At 42.0% G+C, this 20,423-nt stretch overlaps 1 protein-coding gene across 3 annotated transcripts in view; it reads left to right on the plus strand.

The window, feature by feature from the left end:
- Positions 1–20,423, plus strand: part of LOC122550994 (F-box/WD repeat-containing protein 7-like) — a 218,942-nt gene that overhangs the window by 134,208 nt on the left and 64,311 nt on the right. For all 3 annotated transcript variants that reach the window (XM_043692588.1, XM_043692589.1, XM_043692590.1), the window contains 3 exons: positions 4,727–4,862; positions 12,861–12,995; positions 18,612–18,735. In XM_043692588.1, coding sequence (XP_043548523.1) covers positions 4,727–4,862; positions 12,861–12,995; positions 18,612–18,735 — 395 coding nt within the window. The remainder of the gene's footprint in view (positions 1–4,726; positions 4,863–12,860; positions 12,996–18,611; positions 18,736–20,423) is intronic.

Raw genomic sequence — 20,423 nt, forward strand, 5'->3', positions numbered from 1 at the left:
AATGTTTCAATATGACTATCTGAAAGCACCTCTACAATGAATACTGTTTCTAAGCAGGTGATGTGCCTATACATATGTCAAAAATCCAGCAGCTTTATTGCTTTATATGGTTTCCATGTGATACATTTAATTAGATGCCAGCATTCCTATCCTCGTTTTTGGACTGAACTGTTTTATAGTTTAAAAACACCCTCAAAAACAGGTGCTTGGTTCTTTGGAAATTATTTTAAAATGCAGTAGCAGCTAAAGTGACCGAATCTGAATATACTGCTGGATATAGATCTTACCCAGCCAACTAATATGCTTCAGTGAAATCCAGCTTTCTCATATAACAAGTTCTCGATATCCACGAGTATGGACTCGGTTGTTAATTGGGAGAGGTAGCAACTGAGGAGAGATGAGAATTTATTTCATGGAGTTATAATGATCTGCATTCCTTGAAAGAGTTGTGAAAACAGATCAGATTGAAACATTCAAAAGGAAATGGCCAAATACTTGATTAGGATTTGCAGGTAATTGAGAAGAAAACATGGGGCAATAAAACTAATTGGATAGTACTTCCAGAAAACTAGGATAAATACAATGGTTCCTGGAAAATGGTCATTGTGAACAAGGCCAATATTTATTTCTTTATGTGTAGTAGGTTATAAGCTTAAGGGAATCAGTAAATGAACCACTCTGTGCATAATTCCCAAATTCTAATCTGTTGTGGTAGCTGCAGTATTTCTGGGGCTGGTCCACTTCAGATTCTGGTTAAAAGTGGACCCCCCCTCCCCCAGTGAAAGGATGATGTTTGTGGAACATTCAGCAATGATAATGCCATTCAGTTTCAAGGAGAGGTGAATACTCTTGATGGCTACAACCTGGCACTTGTGTAACATGAATTACTCTGTATTTAGGGACAATTTGTCTGGTTAGCACGCAAAACAATACTTTTCACTGTATCTCCATGCGTGTGACAAGAATAAATCAAACCATGTTACTTACCATTGAATAGTAGAGCCCTAACTGGTAGGCAAGGTTGGCATTATTATCTGAAGAGCTAACCAATGGACCCAAAACATTAACTCTTGTTTTCTCTCCAAAGATGCTGCCAGACCTGCGCTTAGTTTCTGATTTTCAGATTCTGGAGATTATTCCTTTTTTTTGGTTTAGTACTAAAAACTTGTCCGCTCACTGTCATCTCATCAGACCATAAGGCTGCTCTGTGGTAGTTTAATAAGAGGGTCACCATGCCTTGGGTTGGGGAGAGATTGAGACGAAGAATCCTTCATGGTAACCTGAGCCTCAGGCAAATATGTTCTGGAGATGAGACAAGTGATATGTGGAAGGTACAATTGAAGATGTAAACCAGGTTTTAAATGCCTTTTTTTCCCACCCCCCATGCATAATGTGCATTGGATTAAGTGTGGAAAACTGAAGAAGTGATTACATAGTGGTGATAACACTGGATTAATAATCCAGAAGGCCAGGCTGATCCTTGGGCATGGGTTCAAATCCCATCACAGCTGTTGATGGAATCTAAATTTGACTAATAAATGTGGAATTAAAAGCTTGTTTCAGTAACAGTGACAATGTTGCCATTGTCAGTTGTTATACAGAAGGAAATAGGCTTTATGTTGGTCAAGCTGATTTAACTGACTGCAACTCTTGAGCAAGTCACTCTGTTCAAGGGCCATGAAAGCTAAGCAACAAATGCTGGGCTTGCCAGCGATTCTCCACACAGATATGTTCATTGGGATGTGTGCAAACAGCAGGTACTATGAGAGTGCAGCTAATGATTGCTGACATGTTTGCTGCTGATCCCCACCCCTTACATAGGTGATGGAAGATGCCACAGCCTCTCATCAGCTGGTGTCCTTTTAATTTTTTATGAAATTAAGGACTAGGAAATGTGAGCTGCATATTAATGACAATCTGTTAGTGCTTGATCCAGTATGAGTGGATACACGCTGAACTTGGCTTTAATCTCACATCAAAGCTTTAAAATCAGAGGATTTCAACAAAAACAGGACAAAATTATGATTTTATGGATTCATTTGACAATGGATCATTTTTCAAGTTATTTTTTGTTCATGCTGGTTGTAGTGTTTGAACGAAAGCTACTGGGTAAACTTGTTCCAGTGGCCCTGTTGAATATTCCCAATTCAGTCAGCTGCAAGGTTGGAGGGGGTTTGTGATCATCTCAAGGTATGATGGAATACCTACAACCTATCTGTTTTGGGACCATTGCTGTTTGTCATTTTTATAAATGACCTCTGTTGAATATTCCCAATTCAGTCAGCTGCAAGGTTGGAGGGGGTTTGTGATCATCTCAAGGTATGATGGAATACCTACAACCTAATGGAACAAAGGAATAGACAATGGATATATTGATTAAGAGTTAATTGAGTGTGAATTGGTTGCAAAAAGTCAGGAGCTAGTAATCAGTGGGGTAAGTATTTCATAGATTATGGATTGTAATAAAGTTGTCACCAAGTGTGTAGTCTTGGACTTTGTTCAAAGATCTATTTCTTCTAATGTCCAACAGATCTTTGCACCATGCCTCACATAGTTCCTTGAAAGTGGAGTTGCAGGTAGATAGGATAGTGAAGGAGAAGCTTGGTGTGCTTTCCTTTATTGGACAGAGCACTGAGTACAGGAGTTGGGAGGTCATGTGGCTGTACAGGACATTGGTTAGGCCACTTTTGGAATATTGTGTGCAATTCTAGTCTCCTTCCTATCAGAAAGATGTAGTGAAAAGGTTTGTAAAATCGTGAGGGGATGTGGATAGGCTAAATAGACAAGGTCTTTTTCCTGGGCTAGAGGAATCCAGAACTAGAGGCCATAGGTTTAAGGTGAGAGGAGAAATATTTAAAAGGGACCTAAGGGGCAGCTTTTTTTACACAGAAGGTGGTCCATGTACGGAATGAGCTGCCAGAGGAAGTGGTGGAGGCTGGTACAATTGCAACATTTAAGAGGCGCATTTGGATGGGTATATGAATAGGAAGGGTTTGGAGCAATATGGGCCGGGTGCTGGCAGGTGGAACTAGATTGGGTTGGGATATTTGGTCAGCATGGATGGGTTGGACCGAAGGGTCTATTTCCATGCTGTTCATCTCTGACTCTACGACTGTATGGTGGAGGCTGGTACAATTGCAACATATATAAGGCATCTGGATGGGTATGTGAATAGAAAGTGTTTAGAGGGATATGGGCCAAGTGCTGGCAAATGGGACTAGATTAGCTTAGGATATCTGGTCAGCATGAATGAGTTGGACGGAAGGGTCTGTTTCCATGCTATACATCTCCAGGACTCTAAAATGATTTAAGCAATGACTTTAGAATCTTGCAGGGTAGCAATCCACTCCACTCCTGCAAACTCATTAATAAAGTAATTATTACCAGATGTCAAGTGCTGCCAATCCATCACAGAGGTAAAACCAATCTAGCAACTGAGGAACTGGAGGAGACGATTCAACCCCTCCACCTTGTTCTGCCATTCACTTAGATCATGGCTGATCTGTAGCAAAACTCCATGTGCTTGCCTTTGGTCCACATCCCTTAATACCTTTGTTTAACAAATATTCTTCTGTATCAGATTTAAAATTAACAATGTACTCCCTCCACGGCCAATCTATCCTTCCTAAGTTGTGGAGCCCAGAGTTTTGTATAGCTGCAGCACAACGTCTGCATTCTTGTACTCCAGTCCTGTTGAAATCAAGGCCAGTTTTTCATTAGCCTTTGATTATTTTCTTCAATTGTTAGTGGCATTTTAAAGATCTATGCAACTGAATCCCCAAGTCTGTTTGGACATCCACTGTGTTTAACTTCATATTATTTCGAAAGTGCCTTGATCTATCCTTTCTTGGTCTAAATAGGTAACCTCACACTTCATTACATTAAACTCCATCTGCGTCAGTTTTGCTCAATCATCTTGCCCATCCGTATCCCTTTGTAATTTTATGCTATTCATTTGTAATGCCGCCTAACTTTCAGTCATCAGCAAATTAGTGTTGGCAATATCCTAGTAGTATTATCACTCAACGATTAATCCAGAGACCTAGGTAATGTTCTTAGGACCTGGTTTTCAAAATTCCTTTGTGGCAGATGGTGGAATTTGAATTCAATAATATTCTGGAAATAAGAGTCTAATGATGACTATGTAACCATTGCCAACTGTTGGGAAAATCGATCTGGTTCACTCACCTCCTTTGGAATGGAAATCTGCCACCCTGACCTGCTCTGGTTGATGTGTGACTCCAGAACCACAGTTGACTTTTAACTGCTGCCTGGGCAATCGATGCTGATCCAGTCAGTGATGCCCACATCCCATGAATGAATTTTTTTTTTAAAGTCTTTATATTGCCATTATCGAAGTCACTTACAAATAATGTGAATAATTGAGTCCCTAACACACACCCTTGTTGGGACACAACTGGTCACATCCTGACATTATCCCTACTTTCTGTCGCCTGCCACTCAATCACTTTTCAAGCCATGTCAGTAATTTTCTGTCTTTTGTTGGCTTCTACCTGAGTTAAGTTTGTTGTGTGTGACTTTATTAAATGCTTTCTGAAAGTCCATATAAACAACATGCATAGACATCCTATGTCCACTGCCTTGGTCGCCTCTTTTTAAAAAAAAAAAGAAAATCCATAGTATGTCCCAAAATTTTCAACTTGTTGAACCCAGTCAGGGTGTGACAATGAAAAATAGTCCAAGTCTTTTTATCTTTTTTTCACAGTTCTTTATCACCTTGTATAAATACTGCCACGACATTTGGAGATCTACGCAATGGTAACATCCCAGGTCAGCATCGGAAACGCATTACATCAGTAGCGCCTCCATCAGATCTTCAGGAGTGGCTTAGCATGTTCCAGGTAGGTACATTGAGAAGAGCCAGGTTTGAGCTGGGCTGGGCAGAAAGATGTGTACACTGTCTTCTGGCTAGCTAACAGTTGTTGGTGAGATGGCCTTGGGTACTGGGGAGTGATTTTCATTATGAGCTCTTATCCTGAGGTGACCGGAAAATGTAAGCACGTTGGTCTCTTGGCTTGTATTTGAGCTTTCAAATTACCACAAACCTTTTTAAAAAAATTTATGGACAAGATGTGGGTGTAATTGGCTAGGCCAACATTTATGGTGCATCCCTAATTGTCCAGAAGCATTTCAGAGTCACTTACATTGTGGGTCTGGAATTTCACTGACTTGGTTTGAACCAAAGTCAAAAAATTGTGTATATATACTCTCCATTAACATCCAAAAGAGGGAAGAACTTATAAACCTTATAGTCACCCATAAAAGTAGTGAAGCCTGTGCAGGGTTTTTTTCTAAAAATATCTCTTAATTTTCATTTCTTCAGAAGTGCAGGCATTTCATCCCTAACCTTCTGTACTACTAGCATTGCTGTGCTACCTGGCCCCCTCATCTTGCATCTTTCAAAACTCACTTTCTATCCTTACTCTCTGCCTTAATCAATCTTCTTTGTCGCTCCTTCAAAAAAACTCAAATCAGGTTAGTGAGACATGATTTCCCACTCGCAAAGCCACATTAACTATCCCGAATCAGTCCTTGCTTTTCCAAATATATGTAAATCCTGCCCACCACCGAGGTCAGGCTCACTGGTCTATAGTTCCCTGGCTTGTCTTTACCACCCTTCTGAAACAGTGGCACCATGTTAGCCAAACCCCAGTCTTCCAGCACCTCACCTGTGACTATTGATGATACAAATATCTCAGCAAGAGGCCAAGCAATCAAGTTCCTTGCTTCCCAGAGAGTTCTAGGGTATATCAAGGACTTATCCAACTTTATGCATTTTAAGACCTGATGAAGGAGCAGCACTCTGCAAGTTTGCGATTTGAAATACACCTGTTGGACTATAACCTGGTGTCGTGTGATTTCTGACTTAAGACGTCTAGCACCACCTCTCCTGTAATATGGACACTTTACAAGGTTTAATTCCCCGAGTTCTCTACTTTCCATATCCTTTGCCACAGTAAACATAGATGCAAAATACTCATTTATTCTCTTTCTCATCTCCTGTAGTTTCACACAGGCAGTTTTGCTGATTTTTAAGGAACCCTCTTCTCGCTCAAGTTGCTCTTTTTATTAATGTATTTATAGAATCCCTTTGGATTCTCCTTAAACCTGGTCTGCCAAAGCTATCTCATGCCTCCTTTTTGCCGCCCTCATTTCCCTCTTGAGTATACTGCTACTGATCATACGGAGTTGCTACTGTCTATACCTGATATGTGCTTCCTTCTTTTGAACGACATGATAGAGTGAAGAGAAGGAGGCTTTTCCCCAGGATGGAGGTGTCAATTGCTTGGGGACACAGGTTCAAGGTAGAAGGGTGAAACTTTGAAAGAGATGTCCAAGACACACTTTTCTCACAAAGGGTGCTGAGTGCCTGGAAGTGGTGGGAGCAGGTACAATAACAGCATTCAAGAAGCACCTGGGTGAATACTTGAATAGGAAGGGAATAAAGGGATATGGATCCTGTAAGTGAATATAGTTGTAAAATGGAAGGGCAAAATGCCTCTGCGCAGGCTTGGAGGGTTGAAGGGCCTGTTCCTGTGAACATAGAACATGGAACATCACATCACAGTACAGGCCCTTCGGCCCTCGATGTTGCGCCGACCTGTCATACCAATCTGAAGCCCATCCAACCTACACTATTCCATGTACGTCCATATGCTTGTCCAATGACGACTTAAATGTACTTAAAGTTGGCGAATCTACTACCGTTGCAGACTAAGCATTCCATACCCTTACTACTCTCTGAGTAAAGAAACTACCTCTGACATCTGTCCTATATCTATCACCCCTCAATTTAAAGCTATGCCCCCTCGTGCTCGCCGTCACCATTCTTGGAAAAAGGCTCTCCCTGTCCACTCTATCTAACCCTCTGATTATCTTATATGTCTCTATTAAGTCACGTCTCAACCACCTTCTCTCCAGTGAGAACAGCCTCAAGTCCCTCAGCCTTTCGTCGTATGACCTTCCCTCCATACCAGGCAACATCCTAGTAAATCTCCTCTGCACCCTTTCCAAAGCTTCCACATCCTCCTCATAATGCGGTGACCAGAACTGTACACAATACTCCAAGTGCGGCTGCACCAGAGTTTTGTACAGCTGCAGCATAACCTCATGGTTCCGGAACTCGATCCCTCTATTAATAAAAGCTGCATTCCGGTTCCTCCGACCCAAGTGAATCACCTCACACTTGTCCGCATTAAACTCCATTTGTCACCTCTCAGCCCAGCTCTGTAGCTTATCTATGTCTCTCTAACCTACAACATCCTTCATCACTATCCATAGCTCCACCGACCTTAGTGTTGTCTGCAAATTTACTAACCCACCCTTCTACGCCCTCATCCAGGTCGTTTGTAAAAATGACAAACAGCAGTGGACCCAACACCGACCCTTGCAGTGCACCACTGGTAACTGGATGAACATTTCCCATCAACCACCACCCTCTGTCTTCTTTCAGCAAACCAATTACTGACTATCCCTAATCAAATTATTCTTTTCTAGATGATTATAAATCCTATCTCTTATAACCTTTTCCAACACTACCAACAACTGAAATAAGGCTCATTGGTCTATAATTACCAGAGTTGTCTCTACTCCCCTTCTTGAACAGGGGAACCACATTTTCTATCCTCTAGTCTTCTGGCACTACTCCGGTAGACAATGACGATATAAAGATCAATGCCAAAGGCTCGGCAGTTTCCTCCCTGGCTTCCCAAAGGACCCTAGGATAAATCCCATCCGGCCCAGGGGACTTATCTATTTTCACAATCTGCAGGATTTCTAATACCTGTGCTGTATTCTTTGTTCTTTCAACACTATGGTTGCAAGAGCAGAGCTAGGTATTCTGTGAGGAGCAACTCAGCATATGACTCCCCAAAGTCTCTCCACACAGCACACAATGAGCAGTGGAAGTTGTTTATTTGGATTTTCATAAGGCCTTGGACAAAGTTCCGCGTGGTAGACTAATTCGTAAAATTGGTCACTTGGAATTCGGGGTGACCTTGCCAATTGGATACATAATTGGCTTAACGGCAGGAGACAGACTAATGATGGAGGGTTGTTTTTCAGACTGGAGGCTGTGACCAGCAGTCTTACACAGGGATCAGTGCTGGGTCCTCTTTTGTTTATCATTTATATAAATGATTTGGATGAAAACATAGAGAGAATGGTTAGTAAGTTTGTGGATGACACCAAAATTGGTGGCACAGTAGACAGTGAAGAAGGTTTAAGATCTTTATCAAATGGGTCAATGGGTTGAAAAATGGCAGATGGAGGCTTATACAATTAATGGTAGGACCTTGGGTGGTGTAGAGCAGAGAGACCTAAGAGTACAGGTGCAGAACGTTTTGAAGCTTACATCACATATAGACGGGTTTGTTAAAAAGGTGTTTGGTACGCTTGCCTTCAAATGTAAAGAATTCCAAGTATGACCTTCACAGAAACATTAAGACAGCCAAGGACCAATACCGATCCAAACTAGAAACCCAGACAGTCACCCAGTGACTATGGCAAGGACTAAATGACATCACCGGTTCTAAAAAGAGACAGTGCAAGGTAGTAGATAATGACACATCCCTCCCAGATCGTCTCAACACTTCCTTTGCTTGCTTTGAGCAGAATTTCAGCGGAGAGGTAACATCAATTCCGACAAGTTCTAATGAACCTATCCCAACAGTCACTGCCTCAGAGGTCAGATCAGTTTTCCTTCATGTGAATCCAAGGAATGCGATGGGACAAGGCGGAGTACCAGGCTGTGCACTTGGAGCATGCGCAAATCAACTGGCAGAGGTCTTCTCAGACATCTTCAACCTCTCCCTGCAGCAGGCCAATGTCCCTGCCTGTTTCAAGAGGGCCAGCATCACCCCTTGTGCCTAAGAAGGCTTATGCAGCATGTCTCAATGAGTACCACCCAGTGGCCCTCGCTTCTGTGGTCGTGAAGTGCTTTGAAAGGCTGATCATGGCATTAAGGAACTCCAGCCTCCCCATTACTCTTGACCCACTCCAATTTGCCTATCGGACCAACAGATCCACGTCAGATGCCATATCACTCCTTGCCCTTCACTCCTCCCTCAAACATCTTGCCCCCAAGAATACTTATATAAGAATCCTACTCATTGACTACAGTTCAGCCTTCCACACTATTAGCCCCTCGAGACTGATTACTGAACCTAGTGATCTCGGACTAAACCCCACTCTTTGCAACTGAATCCTCAGTTTTCTGACCCACAGGTCACAATCAGTGAAGACTGGACACAATGTCTCATTGTCACTAACACTCAATACTGGAGCCCCCAGGGGTGTTTACTCAGCTCCCTACTGTACTCACTGTATGCCCATGACTGTGTCGCCAAAAAACAAACTAATGCCATTTACAAGTTCGCTGATGTCGGTCGAATCTCAGATGGCGATGAAACAGACTACAGACGGGAGGTAGAAGATCTGGAAAAATGGTGCACTGAGAATAACCTAGCTCTCAATGCCAACAAAACCAAGGAACTCATTATTGACTTTTGGCGAGATGTAACTCATGACCCCCTACACATTAACAGCACAAAGGTGGAACGAGTGGAGAATGTCAAGCTCCTAGGAGTGGTCATCCACAAGCTCTCTTGGACTCTCCATGTGGACGCACTGGTTACAAAGGCCCAACAACTTCTCTTTTTCCGTAGGCCGCTGAGGAAATTTGGCATGACTGTGAATACCCTTGCCATCGAGAGCATTCTGTCTAGATGTATTACTACTTGGTATGGCAACTGTGCCATTCAAGATCGGAGACGATTACAGAGAGTGATGAACTCGGCCTGGACAATCACAACCTCCCATCTATAGAATCCATCTACCAGGCCCGCTGTCAAGGAAAGGCCACCAGCATTCTCAACGATCCATCCCACCTTGGCAATGTTTTTCTACAACCTCTATCGTCGGGGAGAAGGTACAGAAGCCTGAACACATGCATCAGCTGGTTTCGAAACCGTTTCTACCCTACTGTTACAATACTGAATGGAGACTCAAACTCTTTAACGTTCATCTGTACCTGTGTTTTTGCTCTTGCCGCTGTTTACCTATTATTTATTTATTTATTTATTTATGCTACTTAACTCTGTGATCTGCCTGTAATTGCTCGCAAGATAAAGCTTTTCACTGTGCCTCACTACACACGAGAACAAATTCAATTCAATTAAATGCAATTCATTGCTCGGTCCTTTGAATACAGGAGTTGGGACATTTACAGGAGTGACATTTAAGGAATGACAATGTTTTTATTCCTTGAGACTGTTGTGTTGAGGTTGTACGGGACACTGGTGAGGCCTCTTCTGGAACACCTTGTCCAGTTTTGGTGTCTCAATTATAGGAAGGATATTATCAAGCTGGAGAGTGTTCAGAGAACATATACCAGGATGTTGCCAGGTGTGGAAGGTTTGAGTTATAAAGAAAGTCTGGATAGACTGGGACGACTTCCACTGGAGTGTAGGAGATTGAGAGGCGACTTAAAAGGATTTTATAAAATAATGAGAGGTGTAGATCGCGTAGATGGTAGTTGTCTTTTCCCTAAGATGGGGGAATTGGAGACTAGTGGGCACATTTTTAATATGAGAGGAGAGAGAGTTTTAAAAAGTTATGAGGCAAATTGTTTTTACACAGAAGGTTGTTCACGTGTAGAATGAACTTGCTGAGAAAGTGGTGGATGCAGGTACTGTTATAATATTTAAAAGACATTTGCTTAGATACATGATTGGGCAAGGTTTGAAGAGATATGGGTCAGGAGTAGGCAGGTGGGACACATTTAGTTTGGGATTATATTGGACAAAGGGCACTGACATGTGGGAACACCAGCCTTGCTCGTTTTCCTGCAAATCATTCAACATTGAGCCAAATCTTAAAATATTTGGGCCCTGACAAGATTCCAGCATCAGGACATAAGATATCTCATCTGCTTCAGTACTTGATGTGCCCCTAGCCAAGCTGTTTCGATACAGCTACAATACTGTCTGACGTGTGAAAATGGCCTGATTATGTCCTGTGTACACAAAGCAAGACAATTACAATCTGGCCAGTTAACGCCACATCAAACTATTCTCGATTGTGGATAAAAAGGGTGAAAAAATATCGTCATCAGTGCGAGCAAGGGGCACTTGCTCAGCAATAGTTTGCTGACACTCAGTTTAGGTTCTGCTGGGACGACTTAGCTCCTGAGCTCATTGCAAACTTGTATTTTTTACTCATTCCATGAGTGTCACTGTAACTGAAAATCTATAACTCTGCTTAAAGACATTACGGGTTTACCTACCTGAACCAAATAGACTGCAGCAGTTCAAGCAAGCCGCTCATCACCACCGTATCAAGACCAACTACGAATGGACAGTAAAAGCTGTTCCAGCAGTGATGTCCATATTCTGTGAATGAATAAAAACATTGTCATTCCTTAAATGTTACTTGGTCAAAATCCATTATCCCCACTCCACCTTCCCAAACAGCACAGTAGAGTATGTGGCATAGACTGCAGCAGTTCAGGAAAGTGGCTCCCAACCATCTTTTTGTAGACCATTTGAGATGGGCCATGAGCAAATACAAATGCAAACACTTGGACAGACTGCATAAAACTACCTAATGCTGTATCAGTGATTTATTTATCATTTATACTCTCTGCTTCCCTTTTCTATTTGCCTCTTTCAGTACCTTCTGTTCCCTGTTTTATGGTGATGAAATGAGTTGATGTGAATTCTTAATCACTGATTCTTCTGAATTTCATCTTAAAGACCCACTCATTGTCGTTGAAATTAAAATTGATTATTAACTCAGCTCCTCAAATGTAAGGACCAACACTCCCTCCCCAAAATATCTCCTTTGGTCACAACTTCTTTCAAGTGTTTAAAACAGTTTCCTGGCCATCTACCCTTGACATTTCTTCATTTGGCTTATTGATACCTCATAATCGGACATTCTGTTTCCAGATGGAAGTCATTTTGTGATTGTTCCAAACAGATGGACATCTCATTAGTTAATTTACCATTGGTATCTCAAATGTGAAACAGCTGCTGTGTTGCCACATACATTGAGGGCAAGTCATGAATGGTTTTCATTCATTAATGGGGGATGTGTGTGGAAAATCCTACATTTTTTTTAATCATGTAAAGTAGTGCCTGGGAGCATTTTGTTAAATCCCTGCTGAAAACTTTGAAAGTCTGGGGAAGCTGGTCCTCCTGGTGAAGGGAAGTCTGTCCTAAGTTACAGATCTGCTGAAATGGCAGTGGGCCAGATGGGTCATGACATGAGAGGTACAAATGTTGCCAATGAGCCCATAATTGATCAGGTAAATAAGAATAGAGCAGTTCAATCTGGATAAGTGTGAAATGATGGACTTGGTCAGGGCAAACAAAACAAGGGAATATATGAAAAATGGTAGGAATCCGGGAAGCACTAATGGTCAGAGGGACATTGGTGTGCATGTTGCTAACTTAACCCCGAGTGAAAAGTGACCTCGTGCCAGAAGATTGTTGGCAAACCCTTATTCTAGCAAGAGTTGCTGATTTCTGTAGTGCTGAGGATGTTGGGATGAAACAAAATACAAAAGCGTCATAATTGATAGACTGAGATATTTTTGGATGAATTCTTCAACCTGTTCTCCCTATGAGGCCTTTGACTTGAAAGGAGTACATTCTGAAGAGCTCATCTTTGATCTATTTGAGTGTAATTAATGTGTGAACTTTCCTTCTCCCATGACCTTCCGGCTATATAAATAAGTGTTGACAGTTTGATAATTACAAACTTACCTGTCAGTAGGTGATGAGGAATATTCCTTGTATTTAATTTGGTCTCTGACATCTTTGCTTTCTGTTCCACAGAAGTGGAGTGGCCCTGAGAAGCTGCTGGCATTGGATGAGCTCATTGATCGCTGTGAGACTTCGCAGATCAAATACATGATGCAGGTCATTGAACCTCAGTTCCAACGAGACTTCATTTCCCTCCTTCCAAAAGAGGTACGTATCTAAATGGTAATGAACCCATGCTGTACAGTCTGATCAGGAGCTGGTCATGTAGAGCATAAAGTTACACTTCTGTTTTTTAAGTTGCACAGTAAAAGGAATGTGAGAAAGTTGTCCCAGTTGAGCAGGGTTCCTGCCTGACCAGGTTTGTTTCTAGTTGCATCTTCTATACAACTTGCTGAAACAAATTTGTATCAGCAAATGGTCAGAGATTTGTTTATTTCTGACCTACACCATCTCTTTGCTGAAGATGCTGACTGAAGCTGAGGTTCTGTTCTTCAGACACCATTTAGCCCCATTGAATCTTACCCAAAAGCTCTTTGCTTGATAGAGGTCAGAAGTTTCTGCCTTTCTCTAGCTCTGGCTTCTTGTGAATTTCACAATCCGTTGCAATCAGCTTCTGTGTTGCCAGACCAAAATTATAAGAACACGTTGTTGAAGTGTCACCTAATTGAGGTCTTTACAATAGATTTTAAGCGAGTGGACTGAGTATGGGAAAGAACCATACTAGAGGCCATCAATATAAGGAGTATGATCAAGGTTTGTGGACACATAAAAATTGGTACAGTGAGAATAAATGTAGACTGTAGGAGGAAATCCACAGCCTTGGTAGGTGGGCAGAGCAATTGCTAATGGAATGAAATGAAGAAAAATGTGATGTAATACATTGGGAGAGCTAACGAGACAAGGAATTTCAGTATGAATGGTGCACCCCAGACCCATGTTGGAGACCATGTCCACAGATTGCTAAAGATAGCAGGGCAGGGTATTTAAGGTATCAAAACATGCGGTGCTGGAAAAGACAGCATCCAAGGAGTAGGAGAGTCGACGTTTCGAGCGTAAAATCTTCATCAGGAATGTGATTTCATTCTTTGAAGAAGAACGTATGCTGGAAACATGGTCTCTCGTGCTTCTCGGATGCTGCCTGGCCAGCTGGGCTTTTCCAGCATCACACCTCTTGACGCTGATCTCCAGCAACTGCAGTCCTCACTTTCTCCAGGTAGGTAAGGTGGCTGAGAAGGCACATGAGATGCTTTTCCTTATTACCTAAGGCATAGAATTCAAGAACTGGGAGATTATTTTGGTATTGTATAAATTGCTGGTTTTGTCACAAGTGAGATTCTGTGTGGAGTTCTGCTCACCACATTATAGGAAGGATGTGACTATAAGAGAGAGAGTGTACAGGAGATTTATCAGGATCCTGCCTAGACTGGACAGTCTTGAGTTATGAGGAAAAATTAGATAGGCTGGGGTTGTTTTCCTTGAAGCACCGAAGATTGAGAGGTACTGATGGAGATGTATAATCACTATTTATTACAGATAAATGGATTCTAGCCACAGATAAACTATTATAAACCAACATAGTCTATTGGTTAAAACTTTCAAACCCCTTTATAAACACTCCTTCATACACATTCTGCCTACCCACCCAATAGTGAAGAAGGGCAGAGGGAAAGAGAAGGCAGCTCAGATGATGCTGAGATGATCCTTTCACTGGAGCCGCAGTATGTTTAGTTTGTACTTAGAAAGCTCTCAGACTTAAAAGTTTGAGTTTACAACAACTGATGAGAGGAAGTGTTGGAGCTATCTTCAGGATTGAGAAGCTTTTTACTGAGAAGCAGCAATGCTCCTTCCTTTCCAGAGGTTTGATAGCTTCTGCCTTGAAGTTCTCATCCACAAACTGGTCAATTCTCTGGAAGCCAGTCACTTATTGGCAGGCAAGGCAACCTTTTCCATCGGGGACTAGTCACCATTTTACAGACCAATGAGCTACTTGTTGCCAGTCAGACCTTCACTTGTACCAAGTCCCTTGACTCCAGCTTGTCTATAACTCATGCTTTCTCCACTGCTTCCCCAACAGCTATGAAAACAGCACTTACAATAAGAACATGGAACATAGAACGTTACAGCACAACACTCTACAGGCCCTTCGGCCATCGATGTTACACAGCCCTGTGAAAATAATCTGATGCTCATCTAACCTACACTGTTCCATTATTATCCATATGTATGTCCAAAACCCATTTAAATGCCCTTAACGTCAGCAAGTCTACCACTGTTGCAGGCAGGTTGTTCCATGCTCCTACTAGTGGAGAAACTACCCCTAATATCTGTGTTAAATCTATCACCCTCAATTTAAAGTTATGTCCCCTTGTGTTAGCTTTCACCATCCGAAGAAAAGGCTCTCGCTGTCCACCCTATCTAGCCCTCCGATTATCTTATGTGTCTCGATTAAGTCACCTCACAACCTTCTCTCCAGCGAAAACAGCCTCAGTTCCATCAGCCTTTCCTTGTATGTCCTTCCTTCTATACCAGGCAACATCCTAGTAAATCTCCTCTGAATCCTTTCCAAAGCTTCCACATCGTTCCTATAATGCAGTGACCAGAATTGCATGTAATTCAATTGGGGCCTTACCAGTGTCTTGTACAGCTGAAGCATGACCTCGTAGCTCCGAAAGTCAATCCCCCTCCCAATAAATACCAATGCACTATGTTCCCTCTTTACAACCCTATCAACCTGGGTGGCAACTTTCAGGGATTTATGCATCAGAACATCAATGTCTCTTTGTTCATCTACACTGCCAAGAATTTTACCATTAGCCAGTATTCTGCATTCCAAAGTGAACTACCTCACACTTTTCCACATTAAACTCCATTTGCCACTTCTCAGTCCAGCTCTGCATCTTATTTATGTCCCACGATAACCCACAACATCCTTCAGCACTATCCACAACTCTGCCTACCTTAGTGTCAATCACAAATTTACTAACCCATCCTTCTATGCCCACAATGACAAACAGCAGTGGACCCAAAACAGATCCTTGCAGCGCACCACTGGTAACTGAGCTCCAGGATGAACATTTCCCATCAGCCACCACCCTCTGTCATCTTTCAGCTAGCCAATTTCTGATCCAAACTGCTAAATCACCTTCGGTCCCGAAACTCTCTCTTTTGCGCAATAGCCTACCATGTGGAACCTTATCAAACGCCTTACTGAAGTCCATATAGATCACATCTATCACTCTGCCCTCATCAATCCTCTTTGTTACTTCTTCAATAAACTCCATCAAGTTTGTGAGACATGATTTCCCACACAGTAAGCCAAGTTGACTATCCCTAATCAGTCTTTGCCTTTCCAAATATATGTACATCCTGTCCCTCAGGATTCCCTCCAACAACTTGCCCACCACAGAGGTCAGGCTCACTAGTCTATAGTTCTCTGGCTTGTCCTTACCACCCTTCTTAAACAGTGGCGCCATGTTAGCCAACCTCCAGTCTTCCGGCACCTCACCTGTGACTATTGATGATACAATATCTCAGCAAGAGGCCCAGCAATCACTTCTCTAGCTTCCCACAGAGTTTTCAGGTACACCTGATCAAGTCTTGGGGATTTATCCACCTTTACCCGTTTCAAGACATCCAGCACTTCCTCCTTTTGTAAAATGGACATTTTGCAAGATGTCATCATCTATTTCCCTACAGTCTATATCTTCCATATCCTTTTCTACAATAAATATGTTGCAAAATACTCGTTTAGTATCTTCCCCCACTTTCTGCGGCTCCACACAAAGGCCGTCTTGCTGATCTTTGAGGAGCCCTATTCTCTCCCTTGTCTTATACACACTTAAATTCCTCTCCATCTCAACCCTTCACATTATGGCAGTCCCAGTCTATGTTTGGAAAGTCCCCTACCATAACCACCCTATTATTCTTACAGGTAGCTGAGATCTCCTTACAAGTTTGTTTCTCAATTTCCCTCTGACTATTAGGGGGTCTATAATACAGTCCCAGTAAGGTGATCATCCCTTTCTTATTTCTCAGTTCCACCCAAATAATTTCCCTGGATGTATTTCCGTTAATATCCTCCCTCAGCACAGCTGTATTGTTATCCCTTATCACAAATGCCATCCCCCCCTCTCTTGCCTCCCTTTCTATCCTTCCTATAGCATTTGTATCCTGGAACATTAAGCTGCCAATCCTGCCCATCCCTGAGCCATGTTTCTGTAATTGCTATGATATCCCAGTCCCATGTTCCTAACCATGCCCTGAGTTCATCTGCCTTCCCTGTTAGGCCCCTTTCATTGAAATAAATGCAGTTTAATTTATTAGTCCTACCTTGTCCCTGCCTGCCCTGACTGTTTGACTCACTTCTGTTCTCAGCTGTACCCGTCTCAGGTTGATCTCTTTTCTCACTATCTCCCTGGGTCCCACCCCACACCTTCATAGTTTAAATCCTCCCGAGCAGTTCTAGCAAATTTCCCTGCCAGTATATTAGTCCCCTTCCAATTTAGGTGCAATCCGTCCTTCTTGTACAGGTCACTTCTACCCCAAAAGAGATTCCAATGATCCAAAAATGTGAATCCTTCTCCCATACACCAGCTCCTCAGCCATACATTCATGTGCTGAAGGTGAATTAGAAATTCTTCTAACATTTTTATATTTAGAGAATCATTGCACTGCCACAGCCTTGAGGAGTCTGGACCAAAAGCTGGAAAATGGAATTAGGGTAGTCAGATCTTTGTTGACATGTATGAATGTGATGGCCTGAACGGTCTTCTGTGTTGCAAGTATCTATGAGAAAGGAATTGATGGTTTCACTTCTGTATTTAGAGGAGAATAAATGGGAAATGGTTGGCCTGGATGTTCTGCCTCTCTGTTGGGTGCCTTGTGTAATATGTACCAGAACTCAAACTATTTTCAGGCAATGAAGATGCTTCGTTGGAGTTAAGGAACTAATGAGCTTACTGAATAGTGAAACAGCTTTGAGAGACTACTTCTGTTGATCAATTCCTTGGCTTGGAGCTCTGGAATTCCCTCCCTTAACCCTGCCCCTCACAACTTTTTGATGCTGTCTCTCACCACCGGCGCTCCCAGGTTGCTGTATTTCTCTAGCATTTCATATTCCTGTTTCTTTACCTCACATCTCCATTTAATTACTCATGTAAGACATGTCTTATGGCCTACCTCTTAGAGACTTAGTCACCTGTCCTATTAGAACCATGTTGGAACGTTTTACTGTGTTTTCGAAGTGCGAATAGTTCAATTTGCACAGGCACACCTGCAATCAGTAATGAGCTGAGTTCAAGGCTGGTTTTCTTTTGTTACCCTCCTCTCACCACCCAGACACAGCCCAATACGGCCAATTGTTGTGCACTGGAATTCAGTTCAGAGCAGCAATCAAACTTGAAGATTAAAAGTCTGTATTGTTTGAGTACTACATTGTCTGTATACAGACTAACCCGGAGAGGAACTCAATTGACTATTTTCTTCTTGCCACCACATAATTGTGGAGCATACTTTATAAAATACCATTGATTAAATGTTCACATTGTGACGTTTCATTGGTATCTGAGAAGACAAATGTATATCTCACTCTCTGTAGTCTGAAGAGATTTGAAATTAGATGTATGAAATTCTGACTGTAAAATCCATTGTTGTTTGATTGAAGATAACTGCCATACAATCAGACTGATATTAACCTTTTTGAGAGGGACTCGTTTCAGTTTACTCTGTTCAGGCTGACCATGTTTTATCACGCCTGGTGTCCTGATTCATAGTCATCTGTTTATGTGGAGCAGTTTTATACTGTTTGGTATTTCTTCTTTGCAGCTGGCACTCTACGTCCTGTCATTTCTGGAGCCACGAGATCTGCTGCGGGCAGCACAGACTTGTCGGTACTGGCGCATCTTAGCTGAGGATAACTTGCTCTGGAGAGAGAAATGCAGGGAAGAAGGTGAGTGCAAAGTGGTGACATGTTAACATCATAATTGCCAGTTGCATCAGTGCCCACAGAGGTGACCAAAGCCTTATTCTCTGAGAAACATGGAGCATCCTTGACAGCTTGTATAGTTTCTCATTGAGGTGTGTCTGCCACTTGATCCATCCACTTGCAGTGCTATGCTGAGGTAGGATTTGAGGGACTCTGGGTTATTTGGTAGTGTTAAACCAAACCATAATTTAGTATCTTTTGTTCATTTCCTCCTACACATTAGATTTTGATTGTGTGGAGTTTGCTCGATTGCTGGGAGAATGAGTCCATTTTCCATACTTTTCTAAGGGCAGCTGACAAATCCCCTCGTCCAGTATGCTCAGAACAGAAATCTCAAAACAAATCCATGATCTCTGGCTCTCCTGTTGTGTGTCATTGAAATGTAATTTTAATTTTTAATTTTATACCAATGTCAGTTGGGCTGCAGAATTTTTGTTTGCACTTATGGTCCAGAACTTGTTCTGTGAGTTATGTATCATCTAACATGTCTGTGCTGGAATGGTTATTCAATGAATAATGGCCAAATTCTTTCTCTCACCTCAATTCAACCCACATCATCTCATTTGTATGTGATTCATAGTGCACTGTGGCCAGTGTTCGATAACCTGATTCTCCACTTGTGTTTGGTCACTAAGATCTCATTTGCTGTAAATCTTATTTCAAATGTTGATGGTTATTCAAAGAAAACACTAATCTCAGAGACACAGCAAGTGAAAACTTGTTAGATGTGTACTAAAATGAAGTAAATATCTTCATGTGATGCAAATTATTAAACATTGGTCATAGTGCTTCGTCAATCACATACACTTGAGCCAACATCCGCAATGGGCCGAATGCACAAAATATTTCGCATAGACCTTCAACTAACGTGTTGGAGAAGAGGGTTCTTAACTTTGTGGAGAAGTCTGACTGTGTTTCTCTGTGAAAGATCTGGTTGTAATTTTTGCACGATGTTCTCCAGTCTTTGACTCTGTTCAGCAGGTGTTCTTTCTCTAACTTGACTATTCTGACTAATATTTTAACATGGAAGCAGAATTGGGCCATTCAACCCTCGAGTCTGCTCCACCATTTGATCTTAGCCAAAAACTTTACATGACAAGCAAATTTATAATTTTTTGTAGTTTTGTTCAGAGCTGAGTGTGTTGATGGTTATGCCAACATTTAGCATTCATTGCAATTGCTCTTGAGAACAAAGAACAAAAAAAATTGCAGCACAGGAACATGCCCTTCTTGCTATTCACCCTGTCTATACCTCTCATGATTTTGTACACCTCAATCAGGTCTTCCCTCAACCTCCCTCTTTCTAATGAAAATAATCCTAATTTACTCTACTTCTCCTCATAGCTCTCACCCTCCATACCAGGCAACATCCTTGTGAACCTCCTCTGCACCCTCTCCAAAGCATCCACATCCTTTTGGTAATGTGGCTACCAGAACCATATGCAATGTTCCAAATGTGGCCAAACCAAAGTCCTATACAACTTTAACATGACCTGCCAACTCTTTTGCCCAATACCCCATCCAATGAAGGAAAGCATGCCCTAAGCCTCCTTGATCAGTCAATCGATCTGAGTTACCACCTTCAGGGTACAATGGACCTGAACATCCAGATCTCTCTGTACATCAAGTTTCCCCAGGACTTTTCCATTTAC

Source organism: Chiloscyllium plagiosum, chromosome 6 (genome assembly GCF_004010195.1).
Source record: "Chiloscyllium plagiosum isolate BGI_BamShark_2017 chromosome 6, ASM401019v2, whole genome shotgun sequence".
Taxonomy (NCBI): domain Eukaryota; kingdom Metazoa; phylum Chordata; class Chondrichthyes; order Orectolobiformes; family Hemiscylliidae; genus Chiloscyllium; species Chiloscyllium plagiosum.